General features: G+C 37.0%; 1 protein-coding gene across 1 annotated transcript; it reads right to left on the minus strand.

The window, feature by feature from the left end:
* Positions 1-26,361, minus strand: NOP14 (NOP14 nucleolar protein). Its single transcript, XM_026847138.1, has 18 exons — positions 25,913-26,361; positions 23,714-23,848; positions 22,738-22,879; positions 21,468-21,613; positions 20,901-21,038; positions 19,281-19,403; positions 17,949-18,080; positions 16,450-16,756; positions 15,056-15,186; positions 14,732-14,817; positions 12,958-13,093; positions 11,104-11,205; positions 10,130-10,283; positions 5,331-5,490; positions 4,372-4,519; positions 3,366-3,484; positions 2,077-2,232; positions 1-1,772 (listed from the first exon to the last, which is right to left on the minus strand). Exons 1-18 carry the CDS (start codon positions 26,108-26,110, stop codon positions 1,673-1,675), a joined length of 2,613 nt encoding a protein of 870 aa, XP_026702939.1. The 5' UTR covers positions 26,111-26,361; the 3' UTR covers positions 1-1,672.
* Between the last annotated feature and the right edge of the window lie 100 nt (positions 26,362-26,461).

The raw sequence follows: 26,461 nt of genomic DNA on the forward strand, positions 1-26,461 counted from the left end.
TGAAGTTTCAGAAGATGGCTTTACTGATTTTAGAAAGGTTAACTGGAAATTTGTGTTCAGAAGCGTGGATGGATGATTACAAACACAGAAATCTTACTAATTTTTAGGTGACATGAGTATCTCCCCACACATACTTGGTATCCAGCCTATTTCAACACTTAATACAACTGGTTTTCCAAGCCAAAAAAGTTGATGATAATTACATATTACTTTTATTGCTACAGTCACACTAAGATTCAATAAAAGCCCTCTTCTTCAAATAAACTCCTTTTCTCTTTTAAGGAACATACATAGGGAAACCTTTAACAAGACTTACCTTACAAAGATAGGTTTGTCATTAGAATTTAAATCTAAAGCCTAAGTGTTTCAACTCATCCCCTACTAGCTGTAGTCCTGCTTCCATTACAAGTCTCATCTGAAAAAAAAACCTCACAACAAAACCACACAGAAGAAAACATTCTAAGCCATTCTGAAACAACCAGGCCTAACTGTTAAACCAGATCTACTGGCAGCATTTAAATGTTTCTTCATGAACAGCAGGTAAGCATCACCATGTCTGAATTACCTACTGGACAAAACACAGGACAAAACACAAAGAGACTGAATGTAGAAACACCGTTTGAAAATGGAAGAGGCTTTGGGGTTTTGTTTGTTTTTGTAAAGAACCATGGCCATTAGTTTATTCTTTATAGGATCTTCTTTACAGTTTTTTCTTTAGACTGAAATTGGAATGTTATTGTAAAAGGACATTTCATTTTCATAAGTTTCCGAAGAAAATCTTCAATGCCTAACTGTTGCTGAACTTATCAAATAGGTAGATTACAGTGACTACTTGAATAGTGAACCTAGTTCAGACTAGCACCTTTAAATAATTGTGATGCTCTTTGTCTCACTGCAATGTTTCTACACAAATATAGTATTAAAAAAAGAGGTTGGAAATTGGCTCTATTTGAAGAGCAGATGTTTTTAAAGCCATGCTGGGCAGTTATCAGTAAATAGACATACATGATAAAATAAGTGGAAGAAAGTTAAGAATTTCACTGTCCACTTAGACAGTTACGCATACACTGAGGAATTCTAGCTAACCACTCTACATTATTAAGAATTTCAGAGCTGTGCTCAATTCAAAACTTACTGAAGAGGTGAATGGATGTACAGCATTAACAAAGGACTTCTACTTGAAAGCCAATTCCATTACTTCACTGAATACATGAATTAGAATGTCCCAATGCTACAGATTAATTAAAATGTTACTGCCTGAATTGCAAATACACTACCACTATGACAGCTGTCTGCAATTATTCAGTATTATAAAAGATAACAAAAGGTTTCTGTTGTGCAATTTTGTGTGTGTGTGTGTGTGTGTGTTAGTTCAAGTTAAACTAAAAACCTGGTCATGCACCCCTAAGAATTCTGATTATTCATCCAAATATTCTCTGTTATCAAAATTAAAAAAAAAAAAGCATTATATACAAAAGTGTTATTTTTATTTTCCTGATGGAAACGTGGATTTTTACAATAAGCAGGTTCACTTTTTCAGACAGATCTGGTGATGTTGTCTCCTCAAAAGGAATGCATTCAAAGAATGCAATTAAAATCTGTTCAAAAGCCGCAGGATTGGGGTATTTTATATGGCAGTAAAAAAAAAGTTTCCTGCTGTACGTAGTCCCAATTAACTCTTCCCTTTTTTCCTTTTCATTGCTTTCCATTCACCTTCCTGTGTAGCAAGGCTACCAAGCAGCTCTTTCACTTTTCTTTTTCTGGCTGAATCTCTGTAAAACAATGAACATATAAAATATTTCAGAAAGATTACTTTAGGAAAAATAATTATATTTAGACAGTAATTATTAATTTATAAAAACCCCCTCAATTCCTAAATTTCACTAACATATATTTTAAGCAAAAACAGTCTGCATATTCTTAAACTAGAGAAATTAAACTGCAAAGCTGAAAACACTTTAAACAATCTCTACTGAAAACATTTCAGTATGGTTGATCATTATTGATAGTCTTGGCATGCAGCAAACACAACGGTAGAACGACCCCCAAACTGATGCTGAAAAAAGGCTACATTACCTCTCCATGATTTCTGAAAGTTGCATTCTAGCCAGAAACTGGTTGTCTTTCCGAATCTCACGAATAGCTCCTTTAAGTTCACGTTTATGCTTCTGAATCAACTGCCTTCTTTCTTGCTCCTTCTTGCTGCCTCCCTGCTTTTTTCCAAACTCTAAACTGAAATGAGAATGTGTGTGTGAGCACAGAACACCTTAACAAAAACAACTTTTTCATGTTTATAAGGAGGTTTTGTATTTCATTCAGTATTTCATTCCTGCATATTATGTGATTAACTTCACAGCATCATCATGCAAATGACAGGCACACATTTACACTTCCATCCCCCATATGTAGTCTGCATTTTTAACAGACTGAAAAAGCTAGAGTAGAAAAATGAAACATGTCTGGAGAAAGACAGAATCACCCAATATATTTTAAGTTTCTGCAGATGAATTCTACAGAAAAAGTCTGATCAGTTACTTGGAGATAAATGTATGGCAGAGGAAAGATGTCCTCAATTACAAAAATAAGTAAGGCAGACAGTTTATATCACTGTAGATAAGCAGCATGACTGAAGAAATCAGCAGCCAATATAAAGCAGACTTCCTGATTCAGAATACTTTTCTATTATCTGCAAAACCAAACTATTGTTATTAAAGTTTAGTTCCAAAAGCATACAAAAATGCACATGGTCATTGCAAGCTCTGTAAAAAAGGGGGGAAAAAACCACCACAAACCTGTTCTTTGTCATTGCTACTGTTGGAAAGTAGAAAGCTGCTTGGTTGGGGGAAAGACAGGAATGGGGCAAGTAAGCATGCTTAAAGGAACACTTCATCTGACTGATTTTGTTACTATCTGTGATGCAGAGTACAGGAACAGACTGCCTTATCATTTTCATCCCTCAGTACTTTCCCCATTCCATCATTACCTCCATGTAGTTCATATACATACAACCTCACTCTTGTTCTTCAGACTTGAGTGCTTGACAGAACATTCAGTAAAACACCTAACTAGATAATAACAACCTATTTTCATCTTGAAATGTACTAATTTACAATTTATTATACAGGCAAGAGTTGATCTCCAGCACGATTTTTTTCCACAAGATTATCTTTATTTCTCAGAATTTCTCCTTCCTTTTTCTTTCCTTCCCTCCCACCCTAATAGCTGGTCTCTTGTGATTTGTGCACAAAATCTAGCAGAAAAAAAACTTATCTGTTTTATGTCCTGTTTTCCAAATCCTCCTAGCTTGCTGAAAATCTTAACGTTTAAATGCATTTTTCCTTTGTATCAAGTGTTGTTTTACTTACACTTTCACAATTTTAGGTGTATACTGTTTCAATGGCACTGGCTTCTTTTTCTCACATACCAGTGGGGTATAGTGTTTTACTTTGTTCTCTAGCTCTTTCAGAGCACTGTTATACCATTCCTGAAAATGCAAATCAAATTACAATTTCAAAAGCATATCAAAGACACGATAATTCACAAACTATTGTAAACTGAATCAACAGTAAAGTTCTTTTCCTGAGTAAAATCACAGCTATTCATTAGGACATTGCTAACACTGAAATGCTGTAAAGCCTTCCAGGCTGCAGAATTTTTAAACAGAGGAAGAAACAAGACTAAAGTCAGTTTAACTCAACTCCGTCTTTCATAGTCATTCTAAGAAATGATTGTTCATTTTCTTTTGATGGCAAAAAATATAGGCCATTTTGCAACACTTAAGTTACAAAATTTTTTTCTCTAAGGATATTTCATGATGTCTCTGAGGAGAGGACAATTCTTCTTCATTCAGAAGAGACATTAAAAATCTGAGCCTAAGTGCTAGAAAATAAACAGCTGCCCTGTTTTAAGTAAGGTAGCTGACCAAGCATATTTATGTTAGTTTTACTCAGACATTTATAAATGTCATCAATTTGGTACATATATTTGGTTGTATCAAGGTCTTACAGATGCATTACAAAAGTACAAGAGCAAATGGATAACCAGAGTATTATTCTTAATGTCACTCATGGAATGTTACATTATTACAAGCTAAGTCCTATTCTCTTTGATTATAGAGGGGCAAAACAAAATACACCATGAAAAAATACCATTTCTAAACATTTTCTGCTCCTCTTGTTTTTTTCAACAGAAACATCACTATGATTTTTGAAAAGCACAAAAGGCAAATGGCTGTCCCTTGAAAAAAAATCTTGATGCTTATACTTGTTTTTTGTTTAAGCTACAGATCACAAAATTTATTAATTATAAGCTAAAGATCTCAAAATTTATTAATAAAACAAATGTATCAATTAATGCTTGAGGAACACATACCTGCATTTTTTCAGGATATTCGTTCACTAGCACATGTTGTGTAAGGAGAATTCTGACAGGATGCATTATTTCATGGAATGATGGTAAGGACTCATACAGAACTGCACATTTTTTAATAAGGTCAAAACACATGGCTAGACATGATAACCTGTTAATGCATAAAAGAATTAACAATTTCACTTGCAAAAACTGTAGTAGATTTTCAAATAAAATGCATCAAATTAAATTTGGCAGTGTTAGCAGCATCTATTACTGAGACTGCTTGACAGAGGCTACAAGACTGTTTTCAGACTAAAAATTTAATTCTTAAGCAAATACCCAAGAAATCCATCAGCAACTATTCTTTATGTCAGTGCACAGAGCACAAGTCAGTATTGTGTCTTTGCCACTTATGTAGAGTAAGAAGTTTTTATACTGGTTCTAAAAGTGTTCTGGTACCGGTTCTAAAGTGTTAAAACTTCACTGAAACAGAATTAGTAATTTTGATTTGGGGTTTTCTTTTTGAACTTTGTAATAAAATGCTTACTCATCCCCAAAATAAGTTATGGTATAACACACACGCAAGGTGAAAAATGAGGCTGAACATGGTTAATGAACATATATAATTGTGGTCTTTCCTAACTTCAGTGTTTTATTACTTAAGTGACATTTTCTAACATAGTGTTTGTATGTAAATACACTTATTGGCTTCTGAAGAGCTTCACAGTTCAAAGTCCTGAGCACCTCCTCGGTATCTACCTCATCCTCACCAGTTCACAGCTGCACAGAAAAGGAATGGCAGGGCTGAGCACTCAAAGTGCTCTGCATAATGTTCTGACAAAAGATTAGCAATTTCACATTTATAGTACAGAGAAGTACTATAAAAATAAAGCACAGTAACTCACTACTTTTAAGAGCACTGTCACTGAGATTACCCAAAAGATGATGTGGTATTTCTTCTGTTCACATTTCCTACATACCTGATATGATTCATTTCTGTTCTGCTGGTTTCCTTTAATCTAGCCACAATACTCAGTGGCAGATTTTGCTTCTGCCAACTTTCCAGATCCTTCTTATCACACACCAAAAGCAGTTCTAAATTTTTCCCCACTGGTGTAAAAGGATGCACTACAGTATACCCTAAAAACCAAGAATAATAATCATTAAACAAAATCAATTCTAAGCATTCTTTCTGAAGGAAGAAAAACCAGCAACTTTTAGGTTTTTAATCATACTGCCTTAAAAAATACTTTATTAATACCAGACTTTTCTAAAATAATGGAAAACCCTGGAGCACAGGTACAATTGTCAGTAAGTGCTCCAGCCATACCACCCAAGTCACAGAATCCAAAAGCAGGGACTGGAAGAGTGAAGTACTGCCCAACACAGATCAGTTTTGAGACTCTAAGGAACCTGAAGGTGCAGGGACCTGATGAGAAGTCCATGGGACCTGATGAGATACATCTGCGGGTCTTGAGGGAACTGGCAGATGAAGTGGCTAAGCCACTAGCCATCATATTTAAAACGTCATATCAGGTAAAGTTCCCAGTGACTGGAAAAGAGGAAAAATACCTCAATTTTTAAAAAGGGAAAAAAGAAAGACGACGACCTGGGGAACTACAGTCCAGTCAGTGTCACCTCTGTCCCCAACAGGATCATGGAGCAGATCCTCCTGGAAACTACACTGGGGCACACAGAAAATAAGGAGGTGGTTGGTGACAGCCAACATGGCTTCACTAAGGGAAAATCGTGCCTGACAGATTTGGTGGCCGCCTACAACAGGGTTACAGTGTTGGTGGATAAGGCAAGAACAACTGATGCCATCTTTTGCAAAGCTTTTGACAGTGTTTCACACGACATCCTTGTCTCTAAACAGGAAAGACATGGATTTTATGTATGGACTACTCAGTGGATGAGGAATTGGCTAGATGGTCACACTCCAAGAGTTGTGGCCAATGACTTGATGTCCAAGTGGAGAGCAGTGACAAGTGGCGTTCCTCAGAGGTCAGTGTTGGGACCAGCGCTGTTTAACATCTTTGTCAGTGACATGGACAGTGGGACCGAGCACACCCTTAGTGAGTTTGCTGATGACTGCTGTGATGACAAGCTGTGTGCTGTGGTTGATACTCTAGAAGGAAGGGATGTGTCACCCGGAGGGACCTGAACAAGCTTTAGAAGAACCCCAAGTACAAGGTCCTGCACATGGTTTGGGGCAATCCCAAGCACAAATACAGGCTGGGAAATGAGTGGATTGAAAGCAGCCCTGAGAAGGACTTGGGGGTATTAGTAGATGGAAAACTGACTATGACCCAGCAATGTGCACTCACAGCCCAGAAAGCCAACCGTATCCTGGGCTGCATCAAGAGAAGTGTGGCCAGCAGGGCGAGGGAGGGGATTCTCCTCCTCTGTTCCACTCTTGTGAGACCCCACCTGCAGTGCTGTGTCCAGCTCTGGGGGCACCAACATCAGAAGGACACGGAGCCGCTCGAATGGGTCCAGAGGAGGCCATGAAGATGATCAGGGGGCTGGAGCATCTCCCCTGCGAGGACAGGCTGAGAGTTGAGGTTGTACAGCCTGGAGAAGAGAAGGCTCCAGGGAGACCTTACAGCAGCCTTCCAGTACTTAAAGGGGCTACAGGAAAGATGGGGAGGGATTCCTTATTAGGGATTGTAGTGATAGGATGAGGGGTAATGGTTTTAAACTGAAAGAGGGCAGATTTAGATTAGATATAAGAGAAAAATTCTTTACTGTGGTGAGATACTGGAACAGGTTGCTTGGAGAAGCTGTGGCTGCCCCCTCCCTGGCAGTGTTCAAGGCCAGGTTGGACGGGGCTTTGAGCAACCTGATCTAATGGAAGGTGTCCCTGCCCATGGCAGGGGGAACTATATAATCTTTAAGGTCCCTTGAAACCCAAATCAGTGTTTCTAGGATTCATTCTATGATTCTGTATATTGGGGAGAGAGAAGACACATGTATGCCCTGTGGTAAAACAGGCTGTACAGTTAAAATGCCAGTAAGGATGGCATACTGGATGTGCTTAAGAGGAAAGGGCAGACGTAAGACATAAGACTTTCCTATGGAGTTACAAGTAGAAAGTGTTGACCAGAAAGTGGTCAAGCAGCACAATGAGCTGGAGCAGAGAGAGTCCATAGCTGCAGTACATCCCAGAGCCTCTCCTGTGACATTTCTACAGGGGCCCTCAGATGCATGCTGTAAAGTCTTCTCTCACTCCAGCTAAGTAGTTTTAAAACAAGAATAGCATGGAACACAGAATACATACTGGGGCAGGGCATACAAGAGAACACTTAAGAATCACTGTGCTTCTGGTCATAAGCTGATCTGTGAAATGGTACTTGTAGAGCAACAATGAAGAAGCCTCTGAGAAATTTCATGGCTAAGGGAAAAAAAATTTTTGCAGCCTCTGTGCTGGACTTTTTTTTTTTCTTTCTTTGTTTTTCTCATGTCCTGCAAGCTTGCAATGGAACTTATTTAAAAAAAAAAACAAAAAAACCCAACTTTTCCAGACTGTAAGTTTATTTACATGCTCTAGAATCTGTACACGGCTCTTTATGGACAGGCCAGAAGATAGTATGTTTAAATAAGGATTCATAAAATTTGAGACCCAAAGTTGTGAGAGATTGACACACACAGACATAGGCAAGATCAGAAACTAAGATACATGAGTTTTATCTGCTTTACTTGTGAGACGATAGCAGATCTCATTAACGATTCCATTAGCGAAGGCTATCAACAATGAGAATTCCTTGCCACTCCCACCACCTTCAGATTTTATCCTTTTTTTACGGTAATAATTGTTTTTAAGTCTGAAGCAGACTGTATTTCAGTCTTTTATGAAGTTGTATTCCATATAATTTTTTCATGTAATTTATGATTCAAGCTCATAAAATTAAACCAGTAAGTTATATTTGCCGATTCTGCTTACTGTCAGAATTGAATCCCAAGAATTTTTTTTATGAGACAGTATATCAGCATTCCAGAGAACTGGATGTGTGCTCATTTTAAAATACATAACTGGATACTCTGATAACTTCAAAACATCAGTACTGAGTGAAAAACTCAAAGACAACACTGTGCCTCTAATGTATCTTTTATTGAGCTTCTCACTTGTAACAGAAGCCATCACCATGCAATTTTAACTACTGCAAAGTCATTACTAGAAATATAAAAAGAAATTAAAAAAACATTTAACACTTGATCATCAATTAGCACTAAATATTTTAAACTAGTTTATCTGCTTTTGCAGAATCCTCTATTTTAACTCTACCAAAAAATTTTGCAGATCACACATTCCCAAGAGATTACAAAAAGGAGAAAATACTTTTAGTGCTACGTAACCCACCCACTCTATAACCTCTCCCCAACTCCTTCTAAGAGTTCAGCTGTCTGTGTTCTGAGAACGCAGGGCTTAGCTCTGATGCAGCCCAGCTGTGTAACCTTGGCTCACATTTTAGAGGAAGCTGCTGAGCTGTGAGAAGCAGCTGGAAAAAAAAGTCTGTAGGGTACAGCCATACTAGATAATAAAGGTGAAACTGCAGTGCTAAGCTTGTAGAGAAAGGAGATCATTAGTAGTTCAAGAACTCAAAAGAAAAAAACATGCTAGCATGGAACAGCATAAAAAATTCTTAAAGGGAAAAAAAAAAAAGAAGGGAGCTGCAAGATAAGAACTCAGTACTACTGAAGATGTACTGGAATACTGCAGCAACAGAAGCTGAACATTCCTCACCAGACTGATGACTACCTAGAGAACAGAGACACTTCAGGTGTCTTATCAGGAGTGACAAGCATGTTAATACATAGCCTGTAGTTCATTAAATCCCCAATGTCTTGTGAGTTTGCCAACAAATAATTGAATTTTTCACTTGAGAATATCTTGTCTGCAGAGTCTCTTCATGCATGCTAAGTGACACTCAAGAGTCATCCAGACAGAGATACTATCACATGAATTAGTTACTATGTTCTGACAAAACTCCTTGTAAGTGAATTATTGTCACTAAACTTGTCAATAAAAAAAGCCCCATATCTAGAATAACTTTAAAGCTAGAAATTCATCCAACAGTCAAAGAGGAAGACGGGCAAATAAAATAATTTGCTAGTATATGGATCAAATTAAAAAGATGGTTTTATTCTCCTCCCTGTTGTCTGTTCAAGTTGCTCAGTTTACACAGTTATATTACAGAATGGACTAATCCTGCTTGTGGGGGCAGCTTCCCTCTGTTACACTACAAATCCATGTCAAATAAATAAAAAGGAAAAAAAACAACTTTGTGATATACTTCTCTCATTTATCTCAGTAAAACAGCTGTTAGCTGAAGAGGGAGGGTAACTGCAGCATTAGCTGGAATGGAATATCCGTTATAGGTCTAACATGGCATTAATTTAGTGAGGCAGCTGGAAGAACAACCATCACCCACTGTGAAGATATGGGGTACTCATCGAGAAACCATCAGGGACTGTGAATTTCAGAGCACAGTCCAATCACAGAGTCTATTTAGAACAACAATATTGCAAAAATACTGGACTGTGGGCAACATGACTTCATTTCCTTTAATAACTTCAGTTCTTTCCTTCCTGTCAACAACACTAAAGGATCTGGTTCATAACAAGATGCCCAATAATCAAGGTTGTGTATGGCTAACCTAGCAGATGATTTTGGTCTTTTGTTCAAAACAGTAAATTCAGTGTGAAGTAATTTTATTGAAATTTAAAATATAAACCCTAATATTAAAATCTATTACACATTTACTCTCAACAAACTCACCCTGGGCCTGCTTTTTGGGTAGAGATATATGAAGTACTCCAAGAAGAAAATTGATGAGTTCTGGTACAAATCTTCCGGAGAGAGATACATATTCCAGGAACAAGCAGCATATAAATAACCCTTTGATAACATCTTGCAATGTTGTGATGCGACACTAAAAGAAAAAAAAGCACAAAATATTCACAATTAAAAGCCTATACATTACCAATATAGTATAAATATTAAATAAGCATAATATAGCATAAATATTAAATAAGCTGTATATATTTAAAATCTGTAAAATTACACCATTTGAACTTATATGAAAAACATAATGTCTGTCCCTTGCCCTCACTAAAGAGTATATGTAGTATTGAGTAAGAAGTCTGTCAGAACTGGTTTAGCCACTAGAAGGTGCTAAACCACAAACAATAAGTTCTTCAGAAATGAACCAAGGAAATAAAAGTCTTGGAGCAACTTGGATATCTGACAGCAACAGAAAAAACTAGCTCAAGACTTTCAAAACATATAAAGAGGACACTTGGATAGAAAAATAATAATATTTTAACTGCAATGCATCAGGTACATTTTCAAAGAAAACAAATACTGCCATTTTTTCAGTATTTTCATCTTGAGTAGGAACAAACGCGATATATGGAAGAGAAATCACTAATGAATCATTTCAGAATGCATTGAGTCTATATGTAGTCTAGTCCTGTGTAATTTGTAGTCTAGTCCTGTGTCATGTAAGGAATTCTTGTATGACAGCTTGAAAAAATTATTAGATATGGTTTTGTGAGTTGGACTGTAGTCTGCTAGGGAGGGTTTTTTCCCCTTAATTTTTTCTTCCAATTACTATCTGTGACTATACCAAAGACAAGCTGCCTTTTCAGTACATTTTCAATATATACATTACTGCTAACACATATATTTGGAGTCCTAGAAAGAAACGAGGAAATGAAGTTATATGCCAAGATACAACATCACAGACATACCTTAGTAAGGAGCTGACTCATGTAGATAAAAGCAGGTGTTACAACTGGATGCCAGAAGTCAGAAGTTGGAAACAGCAGAGATGTAATTTTCAAATAAACAAGCTGATAGCACATAAAACAGAATAAGGCAAAATATTGTTCCCAGGATCTTGACTTTACACATATGTAAGTGACAAATGTGTAACTGCCATGCAGTAGTCTAAAAATACTACAATATACCTAATTTTGAGAAATCTGGTATGATACATGACCTATTTCTTCAGGCGACTGTTTTAAGTTACATGAGAAAATGGAATATCCGTTATAGGCCAAACATTGCACCACAATCACATACTCTCACACCACAAACAAATAAGCAAGTGGCCATACAGGACCTGTAACACCTTTCAACAGGTCCTCAACACAGACAATTAAGTGACCAGGACCCTCAGGCAGTAGCATATCAACAAATAAGGCTGCAGCCAAAAGAACTAAACAGTAATTAGGTACACTTTTACTGAAGGGGGCTTGTTATAGAGCTACAAGTGACCTCCTGTCAAGACCATAAGGATGTTAAACATCTGTTGCGAGGTAATTCTAAAAATTACCTAAGTGGCTATTTACATAGTAAGCCAGACTCAAGTTTTATTGTTTCAGCTCTGTTTCTGGTTATAAAGTTTCTGTCATAAACAAATACTCTCCTGAACTGTTTTGGTTACTAAATACCACAGTCCAAATTTCAGGTCAGTTTACCTACAGGCACATATAAGTTCTACTAACACAACTTTTCTAACAAATGTTCATTCAAACAAGTGCTTTGAGAATAGGAGAGTGAAGTAATTCCATCTTAAAAGATAATGATGGCTTGAAACTTAGAAAAGTCCACTGAAGGGAATCAAAGTCAGAAGTGTGATTGCTGTCGTAAGGGTGACAGTGACAAAATAAAAATAGAAATTAAGAGCTCTTTACAATACATTTCCTGAAAAATCCAAAACATCCTGAATAACAACTCTTCAAAGGAACTCAATATAAATATTTTCCAAGCAGTAAGAACCAAGCCTTCTACGCAAATCCTTCAGCCTATTTGGTTTCAATAGTCTAATTATTCCATGAGGCAGCACTGCTCCATCAAGCTGCGAGACAGAAAACAAGTAGCTCCCTTTGGATTACTAACTTATGGTTTGTCTTTCAAACTTTCTACTAACAATTATAAACAAATGCTCATTTTCCATACACTGTATTCGTGAATTCCCTAACAGCCATTTATCTAGACACAGAAAAAGGAGTTCACATTTAGCATGGCCACTGGAATTGTGGAAAATTACTACTATAGGGAAAGGTCAATTCTTTTTGAGTCACTAAATTAGCAATTATCATATGTAAAGTATAAAGAAATGTTGTACTTTTATACCCATTTATTGTTATTTTTTGTTAACCTAGGAGATTGCTCCTGGAACACTTTTTTTAAACATTTGCACTTAACACAATTAAAGAAATCGGGACATAGAACTACCCATTTAAATTTCATCAGGAAAACAAAGAATATTCTGCTATGAAAACCGGAGTGACAATTAAGATATTTTCCCCTCGTTAACACTACAGAGTCACATTTCTATTCTGAAGAACCTGTGTGTGAGGGGTTGTTTGTTTGTCTGGGGTTGGTTGGATGTTTCTCAGGATTTTTTTGTTGTGGTGGTGGTTTTTGTTACAATTTTTCTCCAGAGAGACAAGGTAAAATATTGAGAAACCTAAAAAGTCACAGATTCTTTACGTACTTTGAAATATAGAATTGAATTTAATGTCATCTCGCATTGACTGGCATTTCTGTACTAATGTAAAGAACAAGAGAGTTTCCTAGCAGTATTCGTTCGTTACCGTGTCTAAAGCTGGAAATGTTGCACGGCCTTTGACTTCAATTACTTCTTCCATATCATGTGCAGCGTCTCGAAGGATAAACTTAATACTGTCACTGGCTGCCTCAGGAAACATCTGGCAAAGATTGTACAATGGCCTATTAACAAGAAATATAAGTCATAATCAAGTTACACCATTGATGTCAATAAAAAAACTGGATTTTTAATCACCTGTAGGAAGATTTCTTGTGTTCCACCTACATTATAACGATAACAGATTCCTTTGAAACAAATTATTCTTTTATAGTGGGTGGCTACTTCTAAAAAGACAATTATTGTAATACTTTTAGTTTACAGACATGTATTTTTCATTGGGCCGTGTGAGAGAATCTTTGATTTGTTGGTTTCCTAAACCTTAAAGTAAAAATAATTAGAAACTTTAAAATGCACTCCCAAATCACCTGCTACGGTTAAAACATATCCTTCTCAATCTCCTAACTCTACATTTTACTTCACTGAGGTATGCTGACACATACTAGGCAGCCTACTACTCTAAATACTCTTAAGCAATGTTGAACAAGTGAGGCAGCAAGGTGGTTATCAAAATTATTACTTAAAACAAGAAAAAAAAAAATACCCACAAAGTTAGGTCAGCTCCCAGCCTATGGTTAGTGCCTACAGGGAGATGCATTCAGGATTTTGCATCTATTTGGCCAGAATTTTTCCAGTATTTCCAGTTAAAAATATCTATAGTGATATTAATAAATCCCAGTTCTAGAAAACTATCAAAATGCATTTACACTTTTTACAAATCCCCAGCATGTGCAACAGTATCAACAGGTCCCTGCTCTTGTTGACATCTGCAACAGAGCTATGAATGCCAAAGCTGTACACAAGTTTTTTAAAAACTTATTTACTTTAGCATGAAATGAAAAATATATGCTGAGGACTACATACAAATAACTCACTGAAAGAAAACTATCTAGCCTGCAAAGTCAAGATAGGAACCACAGACTAATTCTGGTTGGAAGGGAACTTTCGAGATCACGCGATGCAAGCCCCTGCTCAAAGCATGGCTAACTTCAAAGCTGGATCAGGTTACCCATGGCTTTATCAAGTTTTGTGAATTTTTAATGGTGGAGATTCAACAGCCTTTCTAGGAAACCTGCTTTAATGTTCAGCACCTCTGCTGTGAAGATTTTTTTCCTTACATCTAATTGGAATTTTTCTTGTTGCAGTCTGAGTCCCTTGACTCATCCTTTGCTGTATACCTCAAACAAATTTGGCTCTCTTGTCACTGTAACTGTCTATCAGGTATTTGAAGACAACAATGCCAAATTGACAACTTCCTGCAAAGTGCTCATCTGAAATTTCTGTATGACAGAATACTCTTTAATTCTATTTTCATCTAGTTCCCTGAGTGAATGCACAGAACGGAAACCCATTATAAAAACAAAGACTGCAAAGGGAACTGCATGCTGTCATTGCAAAACTTACAATTCTTAATCAGCAGTCTAAATAACTTCATGTGTGCATGCAAACTTCTGTATATGGTATTATTCATTCACTACCCATGAAAAGCATTTTGCGGATCAAAAATTACATTCTGAGGTTTTGAAAATTAATAGCTCAAGCAATACATGAAACAAAGTTAAAACACTACAGAGCTGGAGTTACCAGCTGCCTACAATCCCTACGGAACTATCTGAATCAAACAACACACTAAATGCTTTACCCTAGGTAGCTTTTCTCTTTAAATTATAAAGGAGCAAAAATCATTAGGATTTATTACTTACAGGACCAGTCTGTCAATTGTTCTAAGCTCTGGTAAATCCAGAGTTGCTAACTCCCCAACGTACTCCAAAAGAAAGCCAAACAATTTCTGCAAGAAGCATATTATGTTAAAATATTAGGTGGTTTTTTTTATTGTATATATTCTTAAACAGCCCAAAACAACAGTGATACCACTCTTCATTTTCTAACTTCTGTATGTTGATTTTACTACTATTCACAACATATAAGCATGTATATTTTATATTGCTTCCTGAATACTTACTAAAGCTTAGTCTGAAATTCAAAGTTAATTTTAAACTTAAAACAAAGTAACAAAACACCCATACTTCCAACTTTGCTTTGTTTCCCACTGCAAGGCTTGGATGATTGCATTTCTGAATTCTCTCCAGTATAATAAGCTGTTGTTCTATTGTTCTTCCAGCCAATAAAGACTTAAACGTCTCATAGGACTCAGGAACTAGAAAGTAAAAACAAAAATTGAACTGGCAAAAAAATCTCAAATTTAACATACTTAATTCAAGTGAACATCTAAGGGATTTCCATTTTGAAAAATTTATTATTCAGAAAAAAAAATGATACCATGCATCGTTTAAGTAGTCACCCTTCAAACACTAAGAACCTATCAGCATATAGGTATATATATGAAAACAGGTCAGAAAAGAATGTAAATGTTTTTCAACAATTAACATTCAATTTCTTATATTTGCTGCCTAACCTAAGCACAACTATGTTGACACACACAAGGTAGAATTAAGCACACATTCAACAATAAACCTACCGTAATACAAAGGCTCTATGTTTAACTCATACCTCACTAACTTTTGTATGAAGGATATTAAGTAAGAATCTTGCCACTAACAGAAAATAAAGACCTCAAAAAACTCTGGCGTATGTTTAGTCTTCTAAGTCCACATGCTAGAAAACATCCTAACTGGTTGAGTTATTTTAATGTGACTGCTTTCTGGTTAAAGCAAAAGCTGAATGCAATTTAAAAGGCTTTGTGTACTAAGTTATCTCCTTTTGATAGAAAAAATGCAAGCACTTAAGGAAGTTGTTTGAAAGGTTGTTTAATCTTGCAACATACTTTTGTTAAAGAAATCTATACTAGGACAATAGGTAGATGCATTATATACTTAATATTAATGAATGTTTTGCGTACTATTTAAAACGTGCCTTCTCCTTCCTCCTAGGCACAGACCCAAAAGGAGTCAAACTTTGAATGCCTCTAACAATACTGCAATGTTACATCGCAGGGATTAAGCCTCAGAATCCTGCTTCTCCAAGCACCTTGTCTGACAAAAATGTCAGTCCAAACACTAGAGAAAGCAACCTTTCCTCATTTAAGTATAGATAACAGAATACTATTCTGGCTTCCCTTATGCAAAACACTAGCACTTTGGATTGGATGTGCCGGTGGCCTTTAAAAGGAGTACAGATCTTTTAATTTTTCTCTTCAGTATTTATCTTTCAATTCTAAGGCTGCTCAGAGGAGAAAAAACAGCTCTGGGATGAAACCAGTCTGGTTCCCACTGCTCATAGCATGGCTAGGGCTGATCATTAAGAACAGCAGTTACTGGCTACTCTTGGACTAGCAGAAAGCAGCCATGAAGCAAAACTTCATGGATGAACAGGAGTATGTAAGATCCTACAGAGCAGAGAAACAGACTGGTTATAAAACCCCTGAAGACAACTGGGATCTCTGGATCAGTCCTTTGCTTACCAGCAAATGTATAGGGAAGCTCTGATTTGGCAGCTTTCATTTGTTGATCTAGTTCCTCCACGTTCTGTGATTCCTTTTCATTTGTCTTGCATTTCTTCTCTTCTTTATTCCCTGCAGCTTCTTCTTCACTCTCAAGGTCAGATTCAAGATCAGAGTGGCTATCTGCAGCAACATCCTCCTCATCTTCATTAGCAGATTCCTCCTCACTTTCTTCTTCATTCTCATTATCTTCATTTCCACCTTCCTCCTCTTCTTCCTCCTTGTCTTTTTCTTCCTCATCTTCATTTTCAATATTAATTTTTCCATCCTTCAGAAGAGAAAATAAGCCAGTTAAAACACTGATAAAGTGACAGCACCTCACCAGAATCACCATGCAAAGCTATCATTAAATACACATGAACAAGATCTGAGCCTTGCTACCCTGACCAAGCCGTGAATTGCAGCAGTGCTGCCCAAGAAGGGATTTTACGGAGAGAACATGCATACAGATTTAAGAATAGCATAGTATTTCCAAGGGGCTATAAGAAGCTGGAAGAATAGAAGGTAGTATATGAGGACTAAAAGAATCAACACAAAAGTAAAAACTACTAGCAGATGATATGGAAAAAATTCAACACCACTTACAGAAGCATTCTTGGTTAAAAAAAATTATTCCTTCTACGTATTAAAATAACATATCAGATAAACATTTGTTCCCATCCTGGTTTTATTAATCATCAGTTTAAGTTCACATTCACAATTTGTACTCTCCCCTTTGAGGGCAACAGCAGTTCCCTTGCTACTTACACGTGAGAGGATGAGAGGATCAGTATGAGCACATGTGCACCACAGTCAGGGTGTCTTATTACATCAGCTTTAAGGTCATATTGCTCTGTCACCTTAATCAAAGCTACTTTATAGCTGAAGGGTTCTTTCAGAAACCCACTCATAGTCAGGCTGAAATCCAGTGAAAGCTTTACCAGACAGCAGAAATTAAAAAAATGACCAGAAGGGCTAAAGCCCTCTCTTCAGCCCACTAGGCTAACAGCACAGAAAGCTACTATCACAACAGGAGTATAGTCAGTAGATCCAGTTTTGGGCCTATAAACTGCAGAAAGCCACCTGTTCTGTGAGGAGACACAGACCTGGGCTTGTTCAGTCTGGACCAAATAACCACCTCCCAGTACCTACAAGGCAGACCACTGAGAAGGCAGAGCAACATCACAGTTCAGAGCAGGAGAATGAGATGGACCAGGTCTAAGCTGAAACAAGATATATTTGGACTGGATATAAAGGGGACCTTTTTCACAGTAAGGGTTGTCAGTGGACCAGGCTGTCTAGAGAGATGAGCAGCCTCCATTCTTGGAGATTTTCCAAGAACAGGCTTGATAAAGCCCTGAGCAAACTGGTGATTTCACAGTTTATCCTGCTTTGAGCAGAAGGTTGGACTAGACGTCTCCAGTGGTCACTTCCAAACTGATTTTCCTATCTTTTCAGAACTCTGAAATGTTCAACCTTACCTTGTAAGACAATAAATGTCTGTCATCTTTATCCAGGATAAAGCCATCAGCTAGATCATCAGCTGACACGTGGCTGGGTTTCTTGTTATTTGCCTGTTCGTCTATTCCATGCATTCGACGTAGTCGATCTGCCTGTGTTTTAGAAGAAATACCACACATAGATGTGAACCATCTAGATCGACCAGGTAACTACACCAGAGTGGAAGATCCCTCAAATACTACAGCTAAGAAAATCAAAGAAAGAAAGAAAGAAGTTAACTGAAATTACTCAACAAGCCGATGAAAAGAAAAAACAGTAACTTGAGAAATTAGTCAAAAGCTGATGATAGCACTCCTCACAGAAAGTAAGGTATCTCGTAAGAGCACACAGACAATTGGATTAACTTATTTGGAAGGCTTCTAAAACTGGGTTGACCAGAAACATTATGTTCTCTCATTTCAAAATTTATCCGTTTTGCTTATGAGACAATGCATCATTACTAGAAAATGTAAGCTTCTAAGGTGTTTTATGATTCTGAAGTGTTTATCTGTTTCCAATATGCCTAACAAATTTGTAGTAAACACAACTGTATCCTAAGATTTTTAAGATACACTAAATCTTTAAATAGACTCAATGTTCAATATTTGAACCAGTCATTTACAAAAGGTTTTCCACCTGGGCAACCAGATAGACTGCATCAAACAAGATGACAAGAACAGAAAAGAAAGAAATATTTCTCATCTGCTATTAGCTACTGAGCTGTTCTGAGGTAAACTGAAGGTACTGAATCCTTGCAGTCCTAAATGTGTCCCTAGTATACTAAAACAAAGAAAAAAGGGAGAGAAACATTTACCAAATTCTTCAGTCTTTCTGTAAGACTCAGAGCTCCATGTAATAGAAAGAGCATCCAGCATTTCCCAAGAGAAATCTATTCCTCTGTAAAGCAAGGCTATACACATGATGCCATTGGGAGATTCTTGCAACACCACAAGACTTGAACGTCTTGCCAGTGTATTAATGCAACTGCTGTGCAACATGATACTCCCCCTTACTGACCTAGGAACACCTCTCAACTCTGAGTAATTTGAAACATTTAAAAGCAAATTGAAGCAATATTACATTTTTACTGAAGAAAGATCAACTCAATTCATAAACCTCAATAATCACGTACTAAGCCTACAGTTTTTTGTTGTAATATCAGACTGCAAACAAAACACAAAGGTTTCTTGAATTCGCTCTCTGATGAATTGCAGTTTAGTATAGTCACTTTCAATCTAAGGTCAAGCAATGAATATAAGCAGTCACTCCCAAAAAACACATCACAAAACAATCTAAAACTGTAAATGGTATACCTCCAGCTTCTGCAGTCGCGCCTGCTCCTCTTTTGCCAATTCTTCTTCTGTCTTCATCCTTTCTGAAGGTTTTGCTTTCATCTCAAATCCAAGTTCTCGAACAATCATATCATATTCATCAGGCTAAAGAAATATTTATATAATTGTTTATTATCTTAAGCTTTATTATTCTTTGCAGCCCCCCTGTTCCAGACTAACAGGTAAGAAATAAGACTTGTGAAGATATAAGGAGAAGACTGAAGAAAGCTGCAAGAACATTTAACTCAGTATTAAGACAAGGAATGGAACGAACACTTGGATAGAAATTCTTCTGGAATTTCCTCCTCCCCTATTTAAGTTACTCACAATCAAAACACAAATAGCATCTTAAGTAAAAACTGGTTTACTTATTAATTGAAAAACATTAATAAAATACTATTTTCTCAAAAAGGAGGTAGAATTAATAAATTTCACTTTATACTGTCAGACACAAGCTATGTCTTTGCTATCTTAGTTACATAGATGTCTATCTTAAAGAAAATAGAAAGGGATGCTGATATTCAGTGAGTTTAAGGAACACACTTGTGAAAACAGTCACTAGCAGAGATTACACCAGACTTGCAAAATAGTCTTATTGACATCTGCCTAAGTCACTAAAACCATCCAGATTCTCTAAAATTCAGTTCTATGAATTTTCCTTCTTACATACAACTAGATAGTTTTCTCCAATGTTAATTTTCTAGATCATTACTAATTCACACTTCGCATCCTTCATAGTTCTTAAATTGTATCCACATACATGAAACAAGGAAATTTAACCTTCCTTTTCAGCAAATCACGATGACAAATTTTTTTCAAAGATAACACATTACCAACATACTATTCAGCATGTTATGAAACATTTTAAAAACAAAAATCAATGCATCACAATACTGAACCAAAAGTTTGTATCTTCTGTTCATTATTTGAGATCAGTTTTAACAAAATATCAGTTTATTAGTTCATTCTTTCAAAAACTGAATTCTACTGCCAAGGAGTAAATGGAAATTCAGTGCTCCACAATGTAATACAAAATTTCTACAAGAATAAAAAGCACAATGCACTACAATACTTATTCTCAGATTTGGAAATTTAATTCCCTTAGTATAATATGTGAATAGAAATGTGATAGAAAAAGCTTTCAGACCATAAGATATATATTCAAAAGTTAAATATTTTCATTCGCTTTTTGTAGGGACAGTACCCACTTTACAACAAGAAAACACTTGATGTCAAATAAAAGTTGTTTTATCAAAAGAACACTGCAAAAGCACTGAAATTGTCAATGTTCTCAATTATCTTAGTTCTTCGAGAAAATGTATTTGTCTTAAAAATAAGCTATAGTCAACAGTGTTGTTAACCTGCAACTTCTCTCAGATTTGATAACTAATGAAAAGCATAGGTAATTAAAATGAGGTAAATCACATAAACCCCTATATTCCTCCAACTGTCCTAAAACTGTAGCATTCCTTCAACGTGAATAATAGTAAGCAACATTTTATTTTACAAAGTGATGAACTTTACCTTATACTTCACCTACTACAAGTCAAAACCACAAGTTATTAGAACAAAGGAAAGTAATCCAGCCAAAAAGTAGTCTACCTTGTGTTTTTCTGCTTCTTTGTCCTTTCTCTCTGACTTTGGGGCTTTGCGGGCAATAAGGGTTTGGATTTCCTTCCAGTCATTGTCAAGCTTTTCTGTGAGTTCTAAGGCACTTTCTCTCCGATTTTGCCTCTCTTGCTAGAAAAAAACCACAACAACCACCAAAAACAAATGCAGCAGTTATGTTCAGATGAATATGACACAGCATTTACGGCATAAAACCAAAATGTTGTATTTAGCAAAAGAATAATTTTAAATATTTAACACTTTAAAGGTATAAACATTCTTTGTGGAAGAAGCAGTATAGAATGGCACAAGGGTGGCATACAGAAAACAAGTCAGGAGTCAGCAGAAGGGGAAATCTGGGGATACAAAAGAATAGCAGATATTCAATGCATATGCTAAAATGCCTACAAAGTCAGATGGACTTTATACCAGGAGTCTGGACTCTTCTCCCAGACTGTTACTTCCTTTGTTTTCTATGCCACTACTATTTTATTTTGCAAAGACAGAAATTGTGACAGCTTCTCAATCATCATTATTTATATTTCAGGGCTAAAACCTCACCTTTTCTTGTTTAGATTTGGCTATCATCTCTTCTATGAGTTCCTTCCTAGATTTAGGTTTTTCCTCCTCTTCATCTTGCTGCCCACTTGCTGCTTTTTTACGAAGGAGGCCTCCACCCCCTCCAAAGTGAGCAGCAGTTAATTCAGCTAGGAGACAAAAAGTAGATTGTGAATTCTTTTCAAATCTATACATGAGCACTGGAGTGATGCTGCTGCTGGGACAGTATCTCCCTATTCTCTGAGAAATGGAGCAATTAAAACTATTGAATCAATGGTGTACTATTCCCATCCCTAGAGGAATGGCCATACCAAAACAGATTGCTGCTAAACACATAATTTACACTGACAAACATTTTGTACAAGTGTTGTGGTTTAACCCCAGCCAGCAATTAAGCACCATGCAGCTGCTTACTCTCTCCTCCCCCTCCCAGTGAGACAGGGAGAAGAACTGAAAAAGTAAAATTCATGGGTTGAGAGAAGGACAGTTTAATACTAAAATAGAATAAAATATAACAACAACAATAATATAAATGTAATGAAAAGGAATATAACAAAAAGAGAGAAAAATAAAACCCAAGAAGTGACAAGTGATTCACAATGTAATTGCTTACCACCTGCTGACGGATGCCCAAGCAGTGATCTGCTCCTACTGGCCAACCCCCCCAGTTTATATACTGATCATAATGTTCTATTGTATGGAAAATCCCTCTGGCTAGTTTCGGTCAGCTGTCCTGGCTGTGCTCCCTTCCAGCTTCTTGCTAGCAGAGCAATGGGAAACTGAAAAATCCTTAACTTAGGATAAGCACTATTTAACAACAACTAAAACATCAGTGTCTTATCGACATTATTCACACACTGAATCCAAAACTCAGCACTGTACCAGCTACTAGAAAGAAAATTAACTTTATCCCAGCCAAAACCAGGACAATGAGGTAGGCATGTGGTTTTTTTTCAATATTTTAACTAGTGCAGAGGTGCAAGAAAGAAACCAGAAAGCTCACACTTCAAATGCAGCCCAAAGGGCTCAAAATACAGGTGACTATGCAGGCTGGAAAGCCCACAATCTAAAGAAGATGGCCAGGTAGGTAGTTCCATCTTTATATCTGCTAAAATCCAGAGAGCTGTTCTACGTGTGCTTAAGAAGTAATCAAACCTGTTTTAAACATCTCCATTATGTAATAGTTTTTCCTCATTGAAAAACAGTACTGAACAAATTATGCACATGTACCAACAAAAAAAACAGGAGTGGGATACCAGCTGACATGTCTTACCTGATAGTGTTCCTCTTTCTTCTGTGTCACTGTCACTATCAACAATATCATTTAGTTTTTCAATTTCTGCCAAAGACTGGCCATAATGAGTCAATTCCTCATCTTCATTAAGATTATAGATGTTTTTCTTTCCATAATTTTGCTAAAAATAGTAAACCAAACCAATTAAATAACAAAAGATTCTTAGTTCCCAGGCAACAAATTAACAAAGCTTGTATTTTTAATACTAGCTGAGGAGATTCTTATTCCAGAGTTCTGCTGGCACAGAACACTGGAACAAGAGCAATACCAGACCAATACTTTAATTCAGATACATTAAACCTTATGTAAGGTAGTATGATGTTTCTCTTATACTAACGTACACATGGAGTAACTCAGAAAACCTAAGGAAGCTTAAGTTTTATCTATATATTGATAACATCATTTCTTAATTACTGCATTTCGGCCTAATAAACAGATTTTAAACTATACAATTATGATTTTACATTGATATTACATTGCTCAATTCTGGAGACTGAGCATGATGAAGCAGAAAGAACAGTACTGCACGCACAATTCACATTACATAATGACAGCAAGTTAGAGTTCCACTCAGCAAATAAAATGTCTGCTATTGAACAGCTGTATTGGAATCTGTACTTGATGGTGGTTTCCTTTTCCCAATTCCCAAATTATAGTCATCAAAGCAGTCAGAGAAAACCAATCAATCAATCTGCTTAAAACTTGCTTTCTTGCATATCAGTACTCAAAGAAATTTCTGCTTCAAAAAGCTGTCTTGTAAAACCAAGTAGTGTTAATGAAAATTTTTTGATTCCTACACAAAAAGGCTTTTTCATAAAAGTTCCAAATACATAAAATCAAAATGAAAGCACTGCCCTGAAAAACCCTCTATTAAGGGGGCCATTCTCAACCTAAAAAGTCAAGTGTTCCTTGTGGGTTTGGTTTTTTTTTTTTAAAAAAAATTCCTACACTTTACCTGTCTTTCCAAAGCAAATCGTCTGATCATCTTCTCCTCTGGACTTATTTTGCTGTTGTATTCACCAAAACGTTTATCTTTAAACACATTTGCCTTTTCCCTTTCTTTATATTCTTTCAGTAATGTTTGGGTTCGCTAGAAGAAAAAAAAAAAAGGTCAAATTAAAAACCAAAGAGAATAAGACAAGGCAAAAAGACTCCATGGTATCCTGGCAACATAGTGTAATTTATCAGAATGCAAAGAGAAGGGAAAATAAACAAGAAAAGAGATGGAAAGCTCATACAATATATTCACAGTCTTTAAGATATCTTATAAACTTCCCATATGAAGACAAAATATGGTACACTGTATTTTACCTTTATTTTATCATATACAAAAACTCTGCATTGACACTGAAGAATTCTGATTTGTCTGAAGCTTAGTATACAAGCATAACATACTAAAGAAAGCAAAAAGCCCCAGTGTCAGCTGAACCTCTTTTGGTCTTCATCTAAGATGTAAAAATCCCCAAGTGGATACACACATTTAGCTCTCTGCTTTAGTGTTGAGCACAGGCACATTACTCATCAAAGCAATAAAAAGAAATCTAGCAGTCCTAAATAAGGTAGTGTGTGCTGTACTTACGGTACAGGTAAGAAGACAGGTTTACTTTTCAATGCCTGTGATCTAATAATTCATGATAGGCATCTGATCTACCTTACTATTAAATAAAACCCAAAGACCTTAAAATGTGATACCAAACATTCAAGAAGTTCTCTAAAATCTGGACAAATAGTGATGAAGATTGAAAGCTAATTTATAATTCCATGCTGAAGATACATAGTTTCTAAAGGAAGAAAATGCTGGCTGTGTTTAGGCTGAAGAAAGATCCATGTTTATTTAAAACATATTAACTGAATTTTATGGAAAGCTACTGCTGCTGTTCTATTACTGTGAACTCACAAACTGCTGCACTGAAGGAAAATGCTGAGTTTTCTGTAACAGGCCTCTGCAGCCTCACTGAGCATTCACAACTTTCAGATGCTGCTGTAACTCACATCAGAACTCAGGTTTCATCTACTACTGTGCCAGTTCTACCTAGTATTTACTTCTTGCAAAGAATATATAAATTATCATGCAGCTTAAACACTGTACGTGAACTTTAATATTTCTTAATACCTTGGATAGGGAAAAGCACTTCTGTTTATCAATTATTTGATGTCATTTCTCATTGATATGAAATTATATATCTCCCAACACATGCAAAATTATAACCTATGCATTTCCTTTTGCTGCACTACTTTTAAAAATAATTGCTCCCTTCAAGAAGTGCTTTAAATTCTGTTTGACAACAAATTGTATCTAACATTTCAGAGACAATCTCAGGGACATACTTTCAAATCATGCTTTTTTCACCTTTAACAGAATCTACAGAGGTTTTAGCTTCTTTCCTGGTTTGTTTGAAGGGACAGATGATTAAAAAAAAAAATAAATTCCAGTGCTTCACACAAGGATAGGGGAGGTTGCTGAAATCCCACATGAATAGCATGACACAACATTCTCCCTTATGCATTACAGATTTTGGTCAGGTGGCTAGTGATGTCAGCAGAGAAAGAGGCAATCTTAAAACAGTGCAAAAGATTTACTCTTCTGAAATAGTATGATCATTCTTATGAGACCAATGAGGATAGATCATTGTTTTGCAGCCCAAGATAGTTCTACAACACAACTATTTAACCGATGCACAATAAGTCATCTGCATGTTTTCCAAATCAACTGCACCTTCTTTGTATTTAGATTTCTCACTGTATTCAGACCTCCGTGCCCTTTCAAACTTTCGCTGTTACAGCAATGTTGCACCATCACGAAGTTCAATACCCTGCAGCGACCAAAACTGACAAACATAACGAACACTGACAACAACTTCCACTCTGGTCCAGTATTGGCATGCTGACACGTGCCACTGTATTTGGGACTTGGGTCATTTGAAAAGGGAATCATTGCCTCACATGCAATAATGGAGACCTGCACTACTGAAATCTGTATATTGCATTGGAGGGAGACATTTTCAGCAGGACCTCCATCACCACCTGAGCAATGTAAGATGACCTGCCACTCCCCTAGTGCACGATGGAGGCAGACTCTTATGTCTTATTACCTCACCACCACAGCTACATCTACAGATGTCATCATTCTTCCCAATTTTTTATGTCCTCTTACCTTCTTGATGGCCTTGGACCGTGAGACACCAGGCAGCCCCACATCATTCTTAGTCTTCCTCCCCAAGATGTTAAACTTCTGCCTGTTGACCTTCACCTCAAAGGGGTTGCTCTTGACCATAGCCATAGCCGATTTCACAGGGCCCCTGGCTGTGGAGGGCGCTGAGACCTTTCGCTTCCGCTTAGCTGCCTTCCCCATTTTTGCTCTGACTGCCTGTGTGGAGGCTTGTGCGGAAGAACCTCAGTACTCCCTCAGCATGTGAGGGTCAGGGCTAGAATGCAAACAGGCCCAACAAAATGGCGCCCCGGGTGGGCAAAACCTGCGAACTACCCCTCGGGCCTGGCCGCTGCCCTCCGACGAGGGGCCCGTCGCGCGAGAGCTCCCCCCAAGCGCCGCGGAAGGCGGCGGGGGACGCGGAGCGGAAGGGAAGGGAAGGGAAGACGGAGGAGAGTGCGGAGCAGAGCGCTAAGAGCGCTCCCCTCACACCGGCGTGCGCCGGCAGCACCACACGCGCAGCGGCAGCCTCGCACCTCTCGCGAGAGTTTCGCT

The sequence above is a fragment of the Athene cunicularia genome (genome assembly GCF_003259725.1).
Source record: "Athene cunicularia isolate RWA chromosome 4 unlocalized genomic scaffold, athCun1 chr4_part1, whole genome shotgun sequence".
Lineage (NCBI taxonomy): Eukaryota > Metazoa > Chordata > Aves > Strigiformes > Strigidae > Athene > Athene cunicularia.

What these genes read in the sequence shown, in the direction of transcription:
- NOP14 (XM_026847138.1), bottom strand. Translation starts at nt 26,110, where the DNA reads ATGGGGAAGGCAGCTAAGCGGAAGCGAAAGGTCTCAGCGCCCTCCACA. An exon ending in AGAAAGAGGAACACTATCAG is followed by an intron (nt 21,614 to 22,737) that starts GTAAGACATGTC and finishes TTTGTCTCCTAG; the next exon opens with CTGAATTAACTGCTGCTCAC. An exon ending in CATTTCCAGCTTTAGACACG is followed by an intron (nt 11,206 to 12,957) that starts GTAACGAACGAA and finishes ATGTGCTATCAG; the next exon opens with CTTGTTTATTTGAAAATTAC.